General features: G+C 37.5%; 1 protein-coding gene across 2 annotated transcripts in view; it reads left to right on the forward strand.

Annotated features, from left to right (window-relative positions):
- ARHGAP42 (Rho GTPase activating protein 42) overlaps nucleotides 1-16,572 on the forward strand; it is a 298,470-nt gene that overhangs the window by 148,930 nt on the left and 132,968 nt on the right. For both annotated transcript variants that reach the window (XM_057552511.1, XM_007191210.2), the window contains exon 4: nucleotides 8,023-8,094. In XM_057552511.1, the coding sequence (XP_057408494.1) occupies nucleotides 8,023-8,094 (72 nt within the window). The remainder of the gene's footprint in view (nucleotides 1-8,022; nucleotides 8,095-16,572) is intronic.

Here is a 16,572-nt window from a genome sequence, read left to right on the forward strand (position 1 = left end):
TTACATTTGGTACAACCTAGAGTTAATGACATTATTAGATCACAGTGGGTTGTATGAAATTTTGCAATTTACCCCTCTCCTCTCCTTTCTCAGCTAGATTCTGTGAAAATGGTCAGTTTCTTCTTGGATGAATGCTGTTCTGCTTCCTCATCTTATGAGTATAGATGGTTTTATTAAAAAAGAGTTTACTTTGAGTTATATTTGGGACAGTCGTAAGTTCTAGAAGCAGAGAGGACTGCTTGTCATTTGGCCTAGAAACCGGTGTGTTCCATTTAAGAAACCTTGACATCCAGTATGTGCTGGTGCGATTTCACTCTTTTATATAAAACTCCAGTAGCAACTTCCTAAGTCATTTTAAAAAGTGATATTGCATTACAATTGACCTACTCAAAAAGAATGAATTTAGTAGGAAGCAAGTACAACTTTGTATTAATAAGCTCTTACGATCATTATACATAAAATGTAAAAATCTTTGTAAACAGGCTATGAGATAAAGGCATGTTATCATCTTTATTCTGTAGAAAGGGAAACAGACACGGAGAGTTTGAGTAACTTGACTGAGATTGCACAGTTTTCATGGGATAATTCGAGAATTAAATACAAATCCATGCACTCTCCTGGAGAGTGTACTTCTACTTATTTTCTGAAATAAAAGATGGGATTCATATAGCACCATTCTCCAAAAACTTAAATTTCTTTTCCTAAGTATATTCCTATAAGAAAAGTATTATTACTGGTAAAAGTAAAGATGAAACTAATATTAAATATAAGTGAGTTGGCTCTAAATAGATGAGGTCCATTGAAGGAGGATTCATAATGGAACACCGACTTAATAGAGAGAATCAAAACATCCAATATTGAAGTAATAAGTGACATTCAAGTAGGAATTAAATGGATTACTGTGGTACCCAGATAACCTTACATTTTTTTTTAAAGATGAAGACATCTTTAAAAGTACTTTGCTGCTCACATTAAAGGATATAAAGTAAAATGCATTTAGTTTTGACATCATGGTACTTATTATGTGAAAGTCTTGTTCATATGTCTATCCTTCACGCTTTCTGTGAGATTTGGGTTTTGAGTTCTAGTTTAGAAGAGCTGTGGGTTTGCTGACTTAGAGGACTGACTCTTGTGAGGTAGTAGAGAGTTAACTTGACCAGTCTCAGCGTGAGCCTCGGGCTGTCCCTAGACCACGTGCCAGAGCTTCATCTAAAAGGAGGGGGCAATAGGACGGGGATTGGAACAGGCCGAGGAGAGATACTTGTCTGTAATCCCAAATTAGGACTCCGATCTGATTTTCCCAGTTGCAAATACCAATGGGAAAATGATCCAGTCTTGCTTCAGAGACTATTTATAGGTGTCTTCCACATTGATTGTGTTCACTCTACTCATTATTACATACCTTTGTGATCTTTCCCCTTTGCGTGGATTGGCTATAATAGGCATCTCAACAGGAAATTGTTTTTGCAGTGAGCTACATCATCCATGTTTTATTTCTGTAAATAACTTGTTCTGTTGTAGCCTTGTCAAACAGTTGCTTTTGATAGCACTGCAGAAAATCATTAAATCTTCTCTTCAAAACCTGGAGTCTTTCAGAGCTTTGATAGTTTGAGGTACAGAATTGTAATCTTACATCCTGGTGGGACACTATAATCATTGATATGTGGTGATCTGTGACTGGTACCAACAACACTCAAGTTTAACCAAAACGTGGAGGGGGGAGAGAAAGTAAAAGTGTAAGAAGAATTACTTTTCAGATTTGTTTTATTCCATCACTACTCACTTCCTTGGACAAACAAGTTATGGTAAGGCTCTCAGCAGTGAAAAGCAAGCATTGAAAATTCCTATAGGACAGCACTTGAAAATTCATGGTCTATAGAAAATAATAATTCATGTATACTTGGAGAAAAAAAAAAACCCAAACATGTTTGGATAATCATTCTTCTAACCACATAAAAACATCTAGCCATTACTTTTGAGCGATTTATGAGCACTCCCTTGTGGCTGTTTATTAGAACCGTTTGAAATAGCAAAAGAAAAGCAACAGCAAGCTTAACTGCCTGGTTTAATGTAACACACCCACAGTTCAAGTGTGTCTACCCAGTAAATGCAGTATTGTAAAGTCTTACCCAATATCAGATTTGCTTCTCTGCTGCAAAAAATAAGTGAAATAGCTGGTGATTATTTTTGAATTTAAAAATGGACCAATATCTATAAAAATAAGTTGTCTAAACCCAAGGTTTAGGTAATGATTAAGAATTATAAAATAGATAATAGTTAATTGTGCCTTAATTACTGAAATATGACCTTTTCAAGAATTTATATTATCAATATCTAGGGAGAGCATTAAAATTGCTTTTGTATTTTTCCTAAAGCTTCTTAGTGAGGTCATGCAAAGTAACACGTTCCACAAATATTATGGGAGCCTGAATCTCCTGAACTCTGTGACTTGATTCCCACCCCCCTCACCCCCCAGAATTACCTTCTGGAAGGAGTTTTATCAAGCCTCTTGCGTAAATCTGGGGAGAAAGAGTTCCATGTGAGCCAGAATTGCATTTCTCTGGATTCTTTTTTAAACCTTGTGAAAGTTAACTCACCGGAGCTGTACCCCAGATTCACATTTTTAGTTATGGTTTTCTAGCATTTTGTATGTTATTTTCCTTTATTATGCGGTAGTAACAGTAACTAACAAAAATTTAGATACCTTCTTTACTTCACACTTGGATTACTTCAGATTTGAAGAATTTCATCCCTGTGATTGACCAGTGTGTAGGGATGAAAGGTATGTGTTCCCTGGGGGGTGTACAAAGGTGAGGGTCAGAAGCAGCCAGATCGGGTTGTAAATCCACTTTGTACCCTTTGAGTATTGACATTTCCATTTTGATCTCTTGAATTTAGATTCACATGATGTGAACAACAGCCCATCGACTGCATACAAAAGAAGCATCATATTTCAGATGTAAAACCACACATATGTTATTATGGTTTATGGAGAAATTTAGGTTCCTGTGTTATCTACCACTGTAGATGGATACTCTGAATGGGTCTCTGTTCTGTTAAATTAATTTGGATTTCAATTTCTACCTTTTGAATAACTACATTTTAAATCATCTTGGGACATTCTCAGACTGCTTAGGAAGGTTCTGAACACATAGTTGACGTTGTGATTTCTCTGAAGAAACAAACATTTATCGAAAGCCTGCCATATGCCAAATCTGTGCTTGTTATTTTAAAAATACATATATTTTCCCTTTGATTTTTATAAAAACCTTAAAAGGTATAGGAATGAAGACATCAAGTCTTAGCAGTTTAGGTGCCGAGATTCAAAATGGATCTGGGTCTAACTTTAACACTCATATTCTTAATATATTCCAGATGATTTTTAGGTTTTGAACTTCGTTACATAAAATCAACTTTAATCTCAATATTGTGAAGGACTTAGCATAGTACTTGGCACACATTAAACACTCAACAAATCATCTCTCTTGTTATCTCTATCACTCCATTGGATGTTTTTCTCCCCCGTCATTTTTCTCTGTTTAGTACCTCTGGAATTTATGTGTTATTCCTTCAATTTCACATTAATAGAATGAGAGTAGGGAGAAGAAAGAGAAAAAAATTGAGCAAGTCCAAAAACAAGAGAAAAAAAATGAAGAAATATGGAAGAAATAGAGATGGGAAGTAATACTTGCCCCATTGCGTGGTTGTTAATGATCACATTTGGTTCAAGTTCATATCCTCAAGTTTTGTTTTATTCCCAGGTCATACTTACATAACAGCCACATAAGAGTTGTGGCAGAGATTTAAACTATTGGATATGAATGTGAATGCCAGTGTCTTAGTATACAGATCCGCATCCATTCTCTCTCTCTCTTTTTTTTTTTTTTTTTTTTTTGGTTGTGTTGGGTCTTCATTGCTGTGCATGGGTTTTCTCTAGTTGCGGTGAGTGGGGGCTACTCTTCATTTTGGTGCATGGGCTTCTCATTGCAATGGCTTCTCTTGTTGTGGAGCACAGGCTCTAGGCATGTGGGCTTCAGTAGTTGCAGCATGCGGGCTCAGTAGTTGTGACTCGCAGGCTCTAGAGCACAGGCTCAGTAGTTGTGGCTCGCGGGCTCTAGAGCACAGGCTCAGTAGTTGTGGCGCACGGGCTTAGTTGCTCCACAGCATGTGGGATCTTCCCGGACCAGGGCTTGAATCCATGTCCCCTGCATTGGCAGGGGGATCTTAACAACTGCGCCACCAGGGAAGTCCCCGCATCCACTCTCTTTTCTAATTTTTCCCTTCCCAGTAAAAAACCATTTTATTCATATTGATTAGTTCTGCTATTTTGAGGTGGTATACTCTGCTGCAATATTTCTTTTGAGTCTTCCCATGGCATCAGACGTAATAGGTCCAAAGTGAAATCCATTGTCTTTATTCTTTCTCTACCAAACATACTCCCTAGCTCATTTATCCTAGTTCTTAATGTGGTGCCAAAGTTCCAGTGCCTGAGGCAAAAAACTTAGTGTCACCTTTGATTCCTCTCCTTCTGGGTCCTTTTAATTTTTTTTTTTTTAAACACCTGCCTCTGCAGTTCCCTGCTACCCATCTGTCAACACCTCAGCCCCCTGCTCTAGTTATCACTTCAAACTTGTGTTCTTCTCCCAGCCATTCAGCTTGCATATCTTGTCTTTATATCTTCATTCTCAAAGTATCCCACATATTACTTCCTAGAACAAGTTTTTACATTAATCTTCTTTTTAGAAACCAGCAGTGATTCCATGTTCAGGTTACTTTGCCTAGATTATGGGTATCCTTTCCATACTTATTCCAGTTAAGTTTCCTACTAATAATGTACATGCTTTTCCCCAGTTAGATAATGTTATTAGTTAATAACATATGGAACCTGCTATGTGCCAAAACTGTTCAACGTACTTTATATTCATTGTGCCATTCCCATTTTTAAAAAGTTAACTGAAGGCCTGTAACTTGGTCAATGCACTCACAATTGGGATGGACTCTTAATGAGCGTAGAATAAATAGTTTCTTTTCCTGCACTGCACTCCCCCTTCTCACATTCCATGCTTAGTTTTACCCACCCCTTGCCTTTTTCATGGTGTTCCCTGTTCCTAGGATATTTTTTCTCTTTGGTGTGTCCAATTCATATCTGCTTCTAATTCACATCCACTATGCAAATACTACCTTGACTTATTTAGTTCTCATGGATCTTTCCTGTTGTCAAAATTCTGACATATTTATGAGGAATTCTGCATAGTTTATCATGTAACTATTCTCAATGTAATCAGTTTTGTCTCAGTTTTTCTGAAGATTTTAGCAGGGCTTTATGAGCATTAAATACTTGTTGGATGAATAATTTTTTCCCTCTTCACAAGAAGACATCAACTTTCTGGAAGGTTCAGCCCATGTCTTAATTTTTTCCCTTCCCCACATAGCTCAGCAATGTGCTTGGCACATACATAAATACCTAGTGATTGAATGTAGGAGAGTCTAGACCATCTGTCTTTTGTGACTTTCATGGGAAAATACCTTCTCATTTTGTGCACATAGATGCACTTCAACCAAAAGAGTAGCACAGAAGATTAAGATAAAGAAGTGTATCAGGTATATAATTACAGAATGAGATACATTATCTGTGTTTATCTGGACATATTAAAAGCCTTAAACTTTTAATACTTACTAGATGTAAGGCACTGAGCTAAGTGTTTTACATTTATCATCTTCATCCTTAGAACCAAGCTGTTGGATAGGTGATGCAGCTGATGCTCAGAATGGTTAAATAGCAGCTCATAAGCAATAGAACTGGGTTTAAACTCAGGCATTCTTGATTTTAAATACATATACTTAAGTGCTGTGCTGTATATCTTGGTATTCACCCTCATTGTTGGAGTTTTCACCACTTGAGACATACCTCCCTGTTTAAGTACATTAACTTTAAATACATTGATCATGCTGGTTTCCAGCATAAAGTAAACATTCAGTGACTGTTAGCCTTTATTGTTGCTATTTTTCCAAAGTACACTAAAGTGTCCATGACATTGTCTTTCCCCTTATGCAAACTTTAAAGGCAGAATCAGCTATTTATTACCTCTGTAAAATCTGGAGAAATATATATGTGTGTGTTTAAACATATTTGGAGTTTCATGAGGGCAAAGAGGATTTAGAGAGTGAGAATTTAGTGAGCTACTTTGCTACTGTTTCCAATCATCTCTCTGTAGTAAGATGCAATGCCTGCACAGTGTATCTGGAGGGATTGCCTGTCTTGAGCTCACAAATGGGAAGTAGGTAATGGATGTCAGAGGTATCTACAGTTGCCCTCAGTGTCTTGGGAAGGATTCTGACTATTGATCTACTTTGTATGTTTTCACAATGGAGGATTTTATGTCCTCTTTTCAAGAGGTCATCTCATTTTTCTGCAAATTGGAGAATGACAGAATCATGGAAGGCGTTACTACTTTAGTTTTTATTTTTGTGTATACTATCTTTGTGTGTTTAGATTATGGAATTTAAGAAATAAATTCCATAATTTGACTAGAGAATAACCAGTTTAGTGAAAATAAGTGAAAGTAAAACCCTTTTATTGAAATTTTAACATTTTGATATAATTTCAAACTTACAGAAAAATTATAAGAAGAATATAAGGAACTCCTATACACTCTTTAACCTATTTTTAAATAGTGACCTATTTGAAAAATAGGTTTTTCTTTCATCTTAGCATTTGCTAATTATGTAATAAGTCGTGTTATTATCACAGTGGTAGAATGAATGATAATCTTGTTAACTGGGCCTACCTTTTCCCCCTCAGCTATTTTTTTTTTTTTTAAAGATTGATTGATTGATTGATTGCTATGTTGGGTCTTCGTTTCTGTGCTAGGGCTTTCTCTAGTTGCGGCAAGCGGGGGCCACTCTTCATTGCGGTGCGTGGGCCTCTCACTATCGTGGCCTCTCTTGTTGCGGAGCACAGACTCCAGACGCGCAGGCTCAGTAGTTGTGGCTCACGGGCCTAGTTTCTCCGCGGCATGTGGGATCCTCCCGGACCAGGGCTCGAACCCGTGTCCCCTGCATTAGCAGGCAGATTCTCAACCACTGCGCCACCAGGGAAGCCCCCCCTCGGCTTTATTGAGATATAATTGACACATAACATTGTGTAAGTTTAAAGTGTACGACATGTTGATTTGATACATTTATGTATTGCAAAATGATTACCACCCATGGCATTAGCTAATATCTCAATCTTGTCACATTGTTACCATTTCTTTTTGGGGTGAGAACATTTAAGATCCTATGTTTAATTTTAATGCTTTCTAAAGGGATTTTTTTAAAAATCAAGATTTCCTTCCAGCATACTGCTCTCCTTAGAAATGTCTGTCTCCTCGTATCCAGTCACTGCCCCTGCCCCACCTCGTACCCCCTCACAATATTCTTGCAGATCAATTTAAAGATTTATCTGTTTTAAAATTTAAATAAAACCCAAATTGGAGTTTTGGGCTAAAATACTGTTCATTGAAATGAAATGCGAACAGTATGAAATGAGAACATTCAGGCAAATCCCAAGTGTAAGGAATCTAATTAAATAGGGAAAAAATAAGCCTTATTTTATTTTGCAGCTGTAGAATTATAACATTCTAGTGGCAAGATGGAAGAGCTTTTATGTGGCTCAGTTTTAAAATGATGCTTGAACTGACTACATTAAACCAGTATAATTAAAGGTATTTTAAAATTTAGTGTCTGATGTGCTATTTTAGTTAAATTTTAGAATATGAAATTTAAATATTTAAGATCTCACCATGTGTACGTGCTTTCACATTATTTACATTATTGTTAGGATGAAGTGAAATAATTTGTGAAAACAATTATAAAGTAGAAAAAGACTATATAACATGTGAGGTATTTTTATTTCATTTATAGAAGCAAAGGAGAAGAAAAGCTGTTTATTTAAATAAGTGGAATAAAGGAGCCATCTTTATTTCAATATTATTTGCATGACTTATACAGAATTTAATGTATTTGCATTTTTGATTTCAGATTCAAAACGCTAATGATGTATTAATTGCGCCACTTGAGAAATTTCGCAAAGAACAAATAGGTGCAGCAAAAGTAAGTGTTGCATTTTATTATTCTTTGGATATTCTCCTGATAATTAAAGATGACAGACATAATTTCAGATGTTAACATTTTTGAAATTAGAATGACCTTTTAAAACTTCCGTACGTCATTTAAAATTTTTGCACAGAGCCTATTACAAAGACTGGAATTCTTTTAAACACAGAAAAGATATTATTCTTCTACTGAATAGAGAAAAAGTCAGCATAAGTGGGTTCCTCCCATCCCAACAATGGTAGGAAATTAACTGTTTTAAAGACGGTGAAATTATGGTAAAAATATGAGGAGTGTTCCTAACATCTATATAAAATAAAATTAGGCACGAGGTATGTATATTGAAAATTTAGGTAGTAATTATAAAAGACCTTTTATTATTTTTTGTATTTTTTATTCTTAATAAAAATATTAAGAATATAAATAAAAATATTAAGAATATAATATAAAGTATTTGTGGAAAACTTTAGAGATCTTTGTCAGGCCTTTGCATTAATGTTTAATTGGTTATGGATCAATTAAAATTTCCCTGAGCCTAATAATTTCTGAAATTTACTTGCATCCTCTTTCTTAGATCCATGTTTAACTACCTTCTCAACATCATGTAAGGACATAAAATTTGGGTTTCCAAAATAGAACCCATCATCTATCATACTTCCCCTATCCTTTCTCTGATTTGGTTTTCCAATTAGTCAATGACATACCTCTTCCCTCTTTGAGCAGTGCTTTCATTCTCCTGCAGGAATATTTCTCCTCTATTCTCCTCCCTTCTGTCTGAAATATTGAAATAGCCTACTAGTTGGTCTCTACATCCCCACCCTAATCTGTTAACAAATTTTTGCCATGTTTAACAGTCGTTCTTCAATGATGAAACCTTCAATGGTTGTCTCTGAGAGAGAGAGTTTAATCTCGATAATGACATTTTTTCACAGTGTGGCCACTTTCTACGTTTCAGTATACCTCCCTCATCTGGTACAACTGTCTGTTCACTAGTCCCTGTATATATCCTGGCTCTACTAATGGCTTTGCCCGAACTTTTCCCCTCCTTGGAATATTTCTTACCCTTAACTTGTTGAAGTCTTGCTAGCTCTCCATGGTCTCTTATATTCCAGCACCAGAAAGAAGCCTTCCTTTATGTGGGTCTTTCCTCATATATCTGTTCCCCTTCCAGAATTGATTTTTTTTTTCTTACAGAATCAAGTAGTCCTTATGCTTATTTCCTGTAAAAAGCTATCACAGTCTGCCTTGAACCAGAGTTTTATGTGCATTTCTCCACCAATTATGAGCCATTATCAAGTCAAGAACTAAACCAGAACCATTTCTGTGTTAATTCAGCAAACATTTATCAATATCTTGGTTGGCCCACTTGTGGCAAGTATGGTGTTTGATAAGATTAAGGGATACAATTGTAAACAAGACAGACAAGCTCCCTGCACTTGTGTCATTTATTATCTTTTGTGTATTTACAAATGCACTGAGGATTGTGATACAGAAGTGCGGGGTGCTTTGTGAGAGTATAATTAATGGAACTGACCTTGTCCAGAGAACCAAGCAATGCCTTCTGGTGGAAGTATTGGTTAAGCAGAGAACTAAATGATGAGAAAGAAACAGCTAGAAATGGGGATACAGGGGCAGCAAGGGAGGAACCTTCTTTACACTCCAGAAGAGGGAACAGAGTAGGTATGAATAAAGGCCTTGAAGAAGGAAAGAGCCTGGCATTTTAGTGGAAAAAGTTTTAATGTGTTCAGAATATAGAGGACTGTGGGGATGGAGGACATGTGCACGCCTTTGTATTTACTCCTTATTCTAGTTTACTCTTATTCACTGATAAGATAAAGAAAAGTTGTAGGTAGAGGAGTGATTATATTTGATCAAAATATTATAAAATATTTTGATATTTTAAAATACTACTCTAGTTGCATGCCATGCATAGATTGGAGGAAGCAGGACTGCTTGAGGGAAACCATGCTTGGGAGTTAAAGGACAGTTATTTTGGATTCAGAAGGGAACACTGGCTGTGGAGACAACGGGATGTATTTCAGAGGTAAAATGGAAAGGGTAGGAAATGAGTTACGTACTGGGAAGTGAGCAACAGGACATTTCAGTGATGACTCCCAGGGTTCTATGTTGTAAAATTGGGTGTTTTTTGGAGCCACTTACTGAGATAGGGAACATTTATATTTGGATGGCAAAGATGTTTTGCCATGAATGAATTCGAGGTTTCTCTGAGTCATCCAAATGGAGATGGTGAGTTAGCAGGTGTATGTTCAGATCTGAATTAGAAATATGTTTGGGAATTGTCCTCTAGGTGATAATTAAAATCATGGAGATAGATTAGATCCCCCTGGGAAAGAGTAGATTGAGAAGAGGACCTGAATTCTATGTAATCTGAGAACTCTCAACATTTTTTTTTTAAATTAATTAATTAATTTATTTATTTTTGGCTCTGCTGGGTCTTCGTTTCTGTGCGAGGGCTTTCTCCAGTTGTGGCAAGCGGGGGCCACTCTTCATCGCGGTGCGCGGGCCTCTCACTATTGTGGCCTCTCTTGTTGCGGAGCACAGGCTCCAGACGCGCAGGCTCAGTAGTTGTGGCTCACGGGCCTAGCCGCTCCGCGGCATGTGGGATCTTCCCGGACTGGGGCACGAACCCGTGTCCCCTGCATTGGCAGGCGGACTCCCAACCACTGCGCCACCAGGGAAGCCCAACTCTCAACATTTGATGTTTGGAAAGAAAGAAAGAAAGATGAGGAGGCTGAGAAGGAAGAAGCAGAAGAAGGAAGAAAATACAAGACTGTGGTGTCTCAGAGCAAGAAGAAGTCTTTTCAAGAATAATAATAGCTGATCTTTCTTGAGATCTATACTGCAGGATAGATTTCACTGAGCTATTACATCTGTGACCTGATTAAGTCCTCACAAGCGACCTTAGTGGTGAGTACGGGTGTTACATCTGCTTTACAGTGAGGAAAATGATGAGGTCACCTGCATGCACCATTTCACAGAGCTGGGAAATCAGACTATGGATCTGAAATCAAGCCATTTTCCTTCAAAGCCTCGATTTACCGTATTTCACGTCATCAGTGATATTTTTATGAAGTTAAAAACCTTTGTGAAGAATTCTTTCTCTAGCACAGAATATTGCAACTTTTTGGCCCATTTAAAATAGTAAATTTCATATGTGTATAGATTCTTATTTGCAGGTTTAGGTTAGCTACAGTTGCAGTAGCATGAGCAATTACACCCATTTTATTTTGTTTTTTAAGTATCTCAATTGCTGGACAGATCAGCTGGGAACACACAACAGTGTTCTATGACCTTGCCTACTCGTTGGGAGGTTAAACTTGTAGTTGAATTAATTCAGATGAAATCTTGAGCATAAATATGGTTGTACTGGTCCTCTTGGTGGCGGTGATTCTGTGTATTTTATTTGCCTGATGGCTCTTAGTTCTATATTGTTCTCAGCTGCTAAGTAATCCTTGTTTAGTAAAGTGAACAGAAGGCAAGCATTCTCTTCTGCAATATTTGTACAGGTCAATTTTCTTTTTTTCTGTTATTGCAGAAACATCTTGGTAGGAAATGTTGATTTTTTTTTTTTTTCTATCTCTTTACTTCCTGTTTTACTTAGGTATTTTCTTACTTGGTAAAGTTAATTCTACAAATGACACTCTTACACTTTTCACAGTCTTGACAGTGGAGGTTTCCCACAAGTGTGTTCAGGCTGATGAGTCAGCTGGAAGGCAAGAGTGTCAGTTAAGGTCCACTGCAGTCAGGACCTCCTCAGCTTGGACCTAGTGGAAAACAACTGAGTCAGAGCGGCCCTCTCCTCACAAGCAGATGATCCTATTTAACCGAAGTGGATAAAGTCCATGGATCGCAAACATTTCCTTTGTTAAAGTGTGTGTGTTTTTTTTTTTTTAAGTGTGTTTTTGAGACACACTTGAGCTTTGAGCTTTGAGACACCTGATACTTTGCTGTGGAAAGCAAGGCCCTGAGCGAGTTACAGTTGTGGGAAAAAAACACTGCATCTGTGAGAGGCATTAGAAAAGATTAATGACGGGGTTGTTGAACTGAAGGACAGAAGAGATGGGTCCTGCTTTGTGAATAGCTAAAGATTAGAAGAATTATCCATAAACACTTGTCAAGAATGTATTTATTTAAAGGTTCTTAGTCTGAGGGTGTATGCAGAATGAAATTGTATTGCAGGCCTGACCTATTACATGTGTCAGACATAGAAGCGCATGTTTGGTTTCTTTAATTCATCTCCTCATACGCTGCTGACTTAAATTCTAGAAATGAGTGGAACATAGGTATTCCGAATGAATAATGCCAGCTAGAATTTCCACAATATGAATATCCCTAGAGCAGCATTATTATAGAGCAAGATGAGTTATAACTTGTTTTCACACTTTTTTGTATATATTAACAGCTATATTTCATTGTATTGGAAGCGTCCTCCTTGCCCCCAGAGAGAATGAATTGTACGTCATGTCTGCAGTTTCCACACGTGTCCCTGCATAAACTGGCTGACTCCAAAATATTGGTAGAACTTCATATCTGAGTTCCTAGTCAAAAACAAATACATTAGGGAGAAATCTGGGTGACCAGTGGCTCATTTTCCACATATAAACGGACTGACCAGCTGGCTGGGGGCAGAATTAGGACCAGAACTCAGTTCCTCAGACCAGCAGTCTTTTGACTACTCCATGCTGCTCTTTAGAATACTCTTTTGTGAAATATTTTTTTCCCTACTTTTAGCAAACAAATGTTTTAGTGTGAAATATCTTAATGATAAAAATGTTGTAAATAAGCCCGAACTTGCCCACTTTGAATCAAACCTATTTAATGTATCTGTCTTGATTTAAAAATTCCCCAGCACAGGCCTGGGCAGTATGCCTCCTTGTAATGGAAAATATCCTGTGGTGATAGGCCCAATGGAGCAATCACCCTTCCTGGGAAGGGGGAATGAATCACACCTTTAGTCTACCCCTGGGCTCAGGGTACCCCACAGACCCCTCTCAACAACCCTCCCTCTCAGTGTTTAAACTTTGTGCCTTTGGCCATCTGCTGGGTCTGAAGATATTTTACGCAAAGAGTTCTTGGGCCCCTGAAGTCAAGGATGGGGGTGCTGGCAGCTGTCCCCTCTCCCCGGGGATATGCAACCCTTAGAGATTGCCTCAGAGCCCCCTCCCAGCCAGTGGGGAGATGGACCCCTCCCTTGCTCAGTGCCTCCTGGCCGGGCCCTCACCCCAGGGGGTCCATATATACATTTGGTAAGCCCACCCCTCCCATGTTGCATGCATGTTATACTCTAGAGCCAAAGTATAGCCCTTCCCCCTGTAGCCTCTGCCCTGCCTCCCCCTGCTGGGGTGGTGGGGGGATGACTGAAGTGTCATCCTAGGTGGATTTTGCGGAGGTGGGAACAGGGGCATTGAGACTCTAAAGCAGTAGACAATCCCCAGATACCATCGGTAGATTTGGATCTGCATTTGTTGTTTATTTTATATGCATATATTTTAGGGCTGTAGATTTACTTTCCTAATTTGTTTTCCGTAGCTTATTCCTGAGCACAAAACGCTAATAATCGATTACATTTACTTTTCCTCACCCTGGCCTTTGAGGCAGTGGGGACCAGTAGCATCATCTTCTCTACTAAAGAGACCAGAGGCCGAGAGAATTCGGGTGTGAGCTAGGACCAGAGAAACTTGGACCCCCCACCGAGAGGCTGGAAGGCAGAAGTTTGGCTGAATGAGTGTCAGTTTCACACGGGGCAGGGGGCTGGGGGGATGGGGACACTTAAAACCTGCAGTTACTGAATCCCTTCTCCAGGCCGGCCCTGCTCTGTCATTAGGCCTTGTGGATACGGGAGACTGGACTATCTAAATCCTCACCTCCCTTTTTTTTTCTTTTCTTTTTGTTTGGATGTTTTCACATGTCTCACTTATACCAAAGGGAAAGAATCTTCATTAAAGTCCATATTTCTTCTAAAAAAAAAAATTCCTCAGCACATGGTATGCAGTTAACATGGTCTGGTTTTATTAGATAAGAGACTTGAGAAATACTACCCGTTAAAGTTAAAAGGTACATTTTCATTTCTATGGGAAATGTTTTTAAGACTGGTTTTCATTTTCACTTAGACCTTACTGGAAATCATGTGAACATTCTTCCATGGTTTTAAAACAAAAATAAATGATATAATATTAGTCATATAAAAATAGAACTTGATTTTCTTTACCTTGATTTCTATTGAAAACTATAGTAGAACTGGATAATTCTTGTCGCTTTGTTCTGTCCATAATAGAGTTTGGTTCTGCCTCTGAACATTTGTTAATTACACGGCAAGGCATGTTAAAAAATAATAATTTTAGCGTATAGTACCTAAAGAAATCTGTGGCTAAGTATCACAATTAGTTCCTTTTACAACCTTAAGATTTCCTTCATGTGAAAAATGGCTGCATTCTAATTTGTTGTCTCAAATATACAAATGGTTTAGGGAATCTAGAAGAATTACAGATACTTATTTCAAATTTAGAAGAGTTTACCACTAAAGTGAGTTATTCATCTAATTTAATGCATAATAAATACTTTGGACTCATGACGAGAACAATCCAAAAGGGAATTCTCTGGCGGTCCAGTCATTAGGACTCCGGGCTTCTACTGCAGGGGGCACTGGACCGCCAGGGAATTCCCTTTTGGATTGTTCTCATCATGAGTCCAAAGTATTTATTATCCATTAAATTAGGTGAATAACTCAGTTCAGTGACCAACATATGGTTACCATAGGAGAAGGGGGGGGAGGGGTAAATTGGGAGATTGGGATTGACATATACATGCTACTATATATAAAATAGATAACTAGTAAGAACCTACTGTATAGCACAGGGAACTCTATTCAATACTCAGTAATGACCTATATGGGAAAAGAATCTAAAAAAAGTGGTTATATGTATATGTATAACTGATTCACTTTGCTGTACAGCAGAAACCAACACAACATTGTAAATCAACTATACTCCAATAAAAATTAATTAAAAAAACAAAAGAAAGTGGTTTATAGGATCAGAGTATGGATTTAGATCACCTTACTTTCCTCCTGTTTTCAACAGGTCCTACAGAGAATGGTCAGGATTGGTTTTTCATATGTTGCTGATGGCCACTGAGCTGAGTCTGTCTCTTAGACAGATATTCTCTGGCAATGACTGTATTTGGTACTGAATTCTCTGGGCGAACTAGAAACCATTTGATAGTTGTTTTGAGACTACTTATGAATCCCTTTATTTTGCCTTCTATCAGTAGACTCTATTATGTTATATAGAGTTGTAGAATTACTGATTTTGTTATTTGATCACATTTTTAAACGATAATAGTTAACGCTTTATAATAGTTAACCAGGTACTGCCCTAAGCACGTTACATGTAAACTCATTTAATCCTCACAACCAACATATTAGATAAGAAAACTGCTAAAACTCATTTTATAGATAAATAAAATGAGGTGCAGAGAAGTTAAGTAAATGGGCTGAGGTCACATGACTAGTAAGGAGTAGAGTTAGATTTTTAAACAGAAATGAGATCAAGTCTATAGAGTACTTTAGTAGCACCACCACATGTTTGATGCTCAAGAAATACTAATTCCTTTTCTCTGTTCTCAGAGAAAATTGTCTGGTTAGCTCATTTAGAGAGCAAAATAATGTCTTTTAATTGTTTAGCAGCCAGTTCTGTGGAGTCATACAAACTTGAAATCAAAACCTGGCACTTAGTACTTATAGGAAAGGTGAACTTGGATAATTAAATACTTTTTAAAGTTTCGCTATCAGAAAAATGGAGACAATAATAGAACCATCGTCATAGAATTAACATGATAGCATAATTTGACATTTCATATAAATTGCTTAGCATAATTTCTTCCACATAAGTACTAGGATGTTAATTGCTCTTATTTTATAATTAATAATAGTTACTGCTATTATATCCTTTCTGTCAGCATTAATCAACGTACCGCAGTAAAAGTAAGGTCATTGTTCATATAGGTTAGTTTGCCTTATTTTTTTTCATGGACAAAGACAAATGCAACTTGATTGCTAAATATTTAGATAGAGTGGTTCACGGGGCTACCAAGCCAGAAGGCCTTAGATATACATTACCTATAATTTAATAACACTATACAGTCTATGGGGCACTATCACTTATAACAGTCTAACAAAATTGGAAGTATCGTCATTCTTCAGATGACTCTCTGAGACCCAGAAAGACCAAGTGGCATTGCCAACAACCCAGAGGTGCACATGTGTTCTTTCTGGGACTCAAATCCAGGCCTTCTGATACCTAATTCAGTGGTTTGGCACCAGACTCCATCATGGGAATGTAAACCTTTTTTTTTTATAGTTTATTTCTTTTTTTTTATAGTGTATTTTCACCATCCTTTACAGCATTCTTATGAGGCGAATATCAGCCCTAATTGACCCCATTGCCACCACTAGAAAAA

The sequence above is a fragment of the Balaenoptera acutorostrata genome, chromosome 9 (assembly GCF_949987535.1).
Source record: "Balaenoptera acutorostrata chromosome 9, mBalAcu1.1, whole genome shotgun sequence".
Classification (NCBI taxonomy): domain Eukaryota; kingdom Metazoa; phylum Chordata; class Mammalia; order Artiodactyla; family Balaenopteridae; genus Balaenoptera; species Balaenoptera acutorostrata.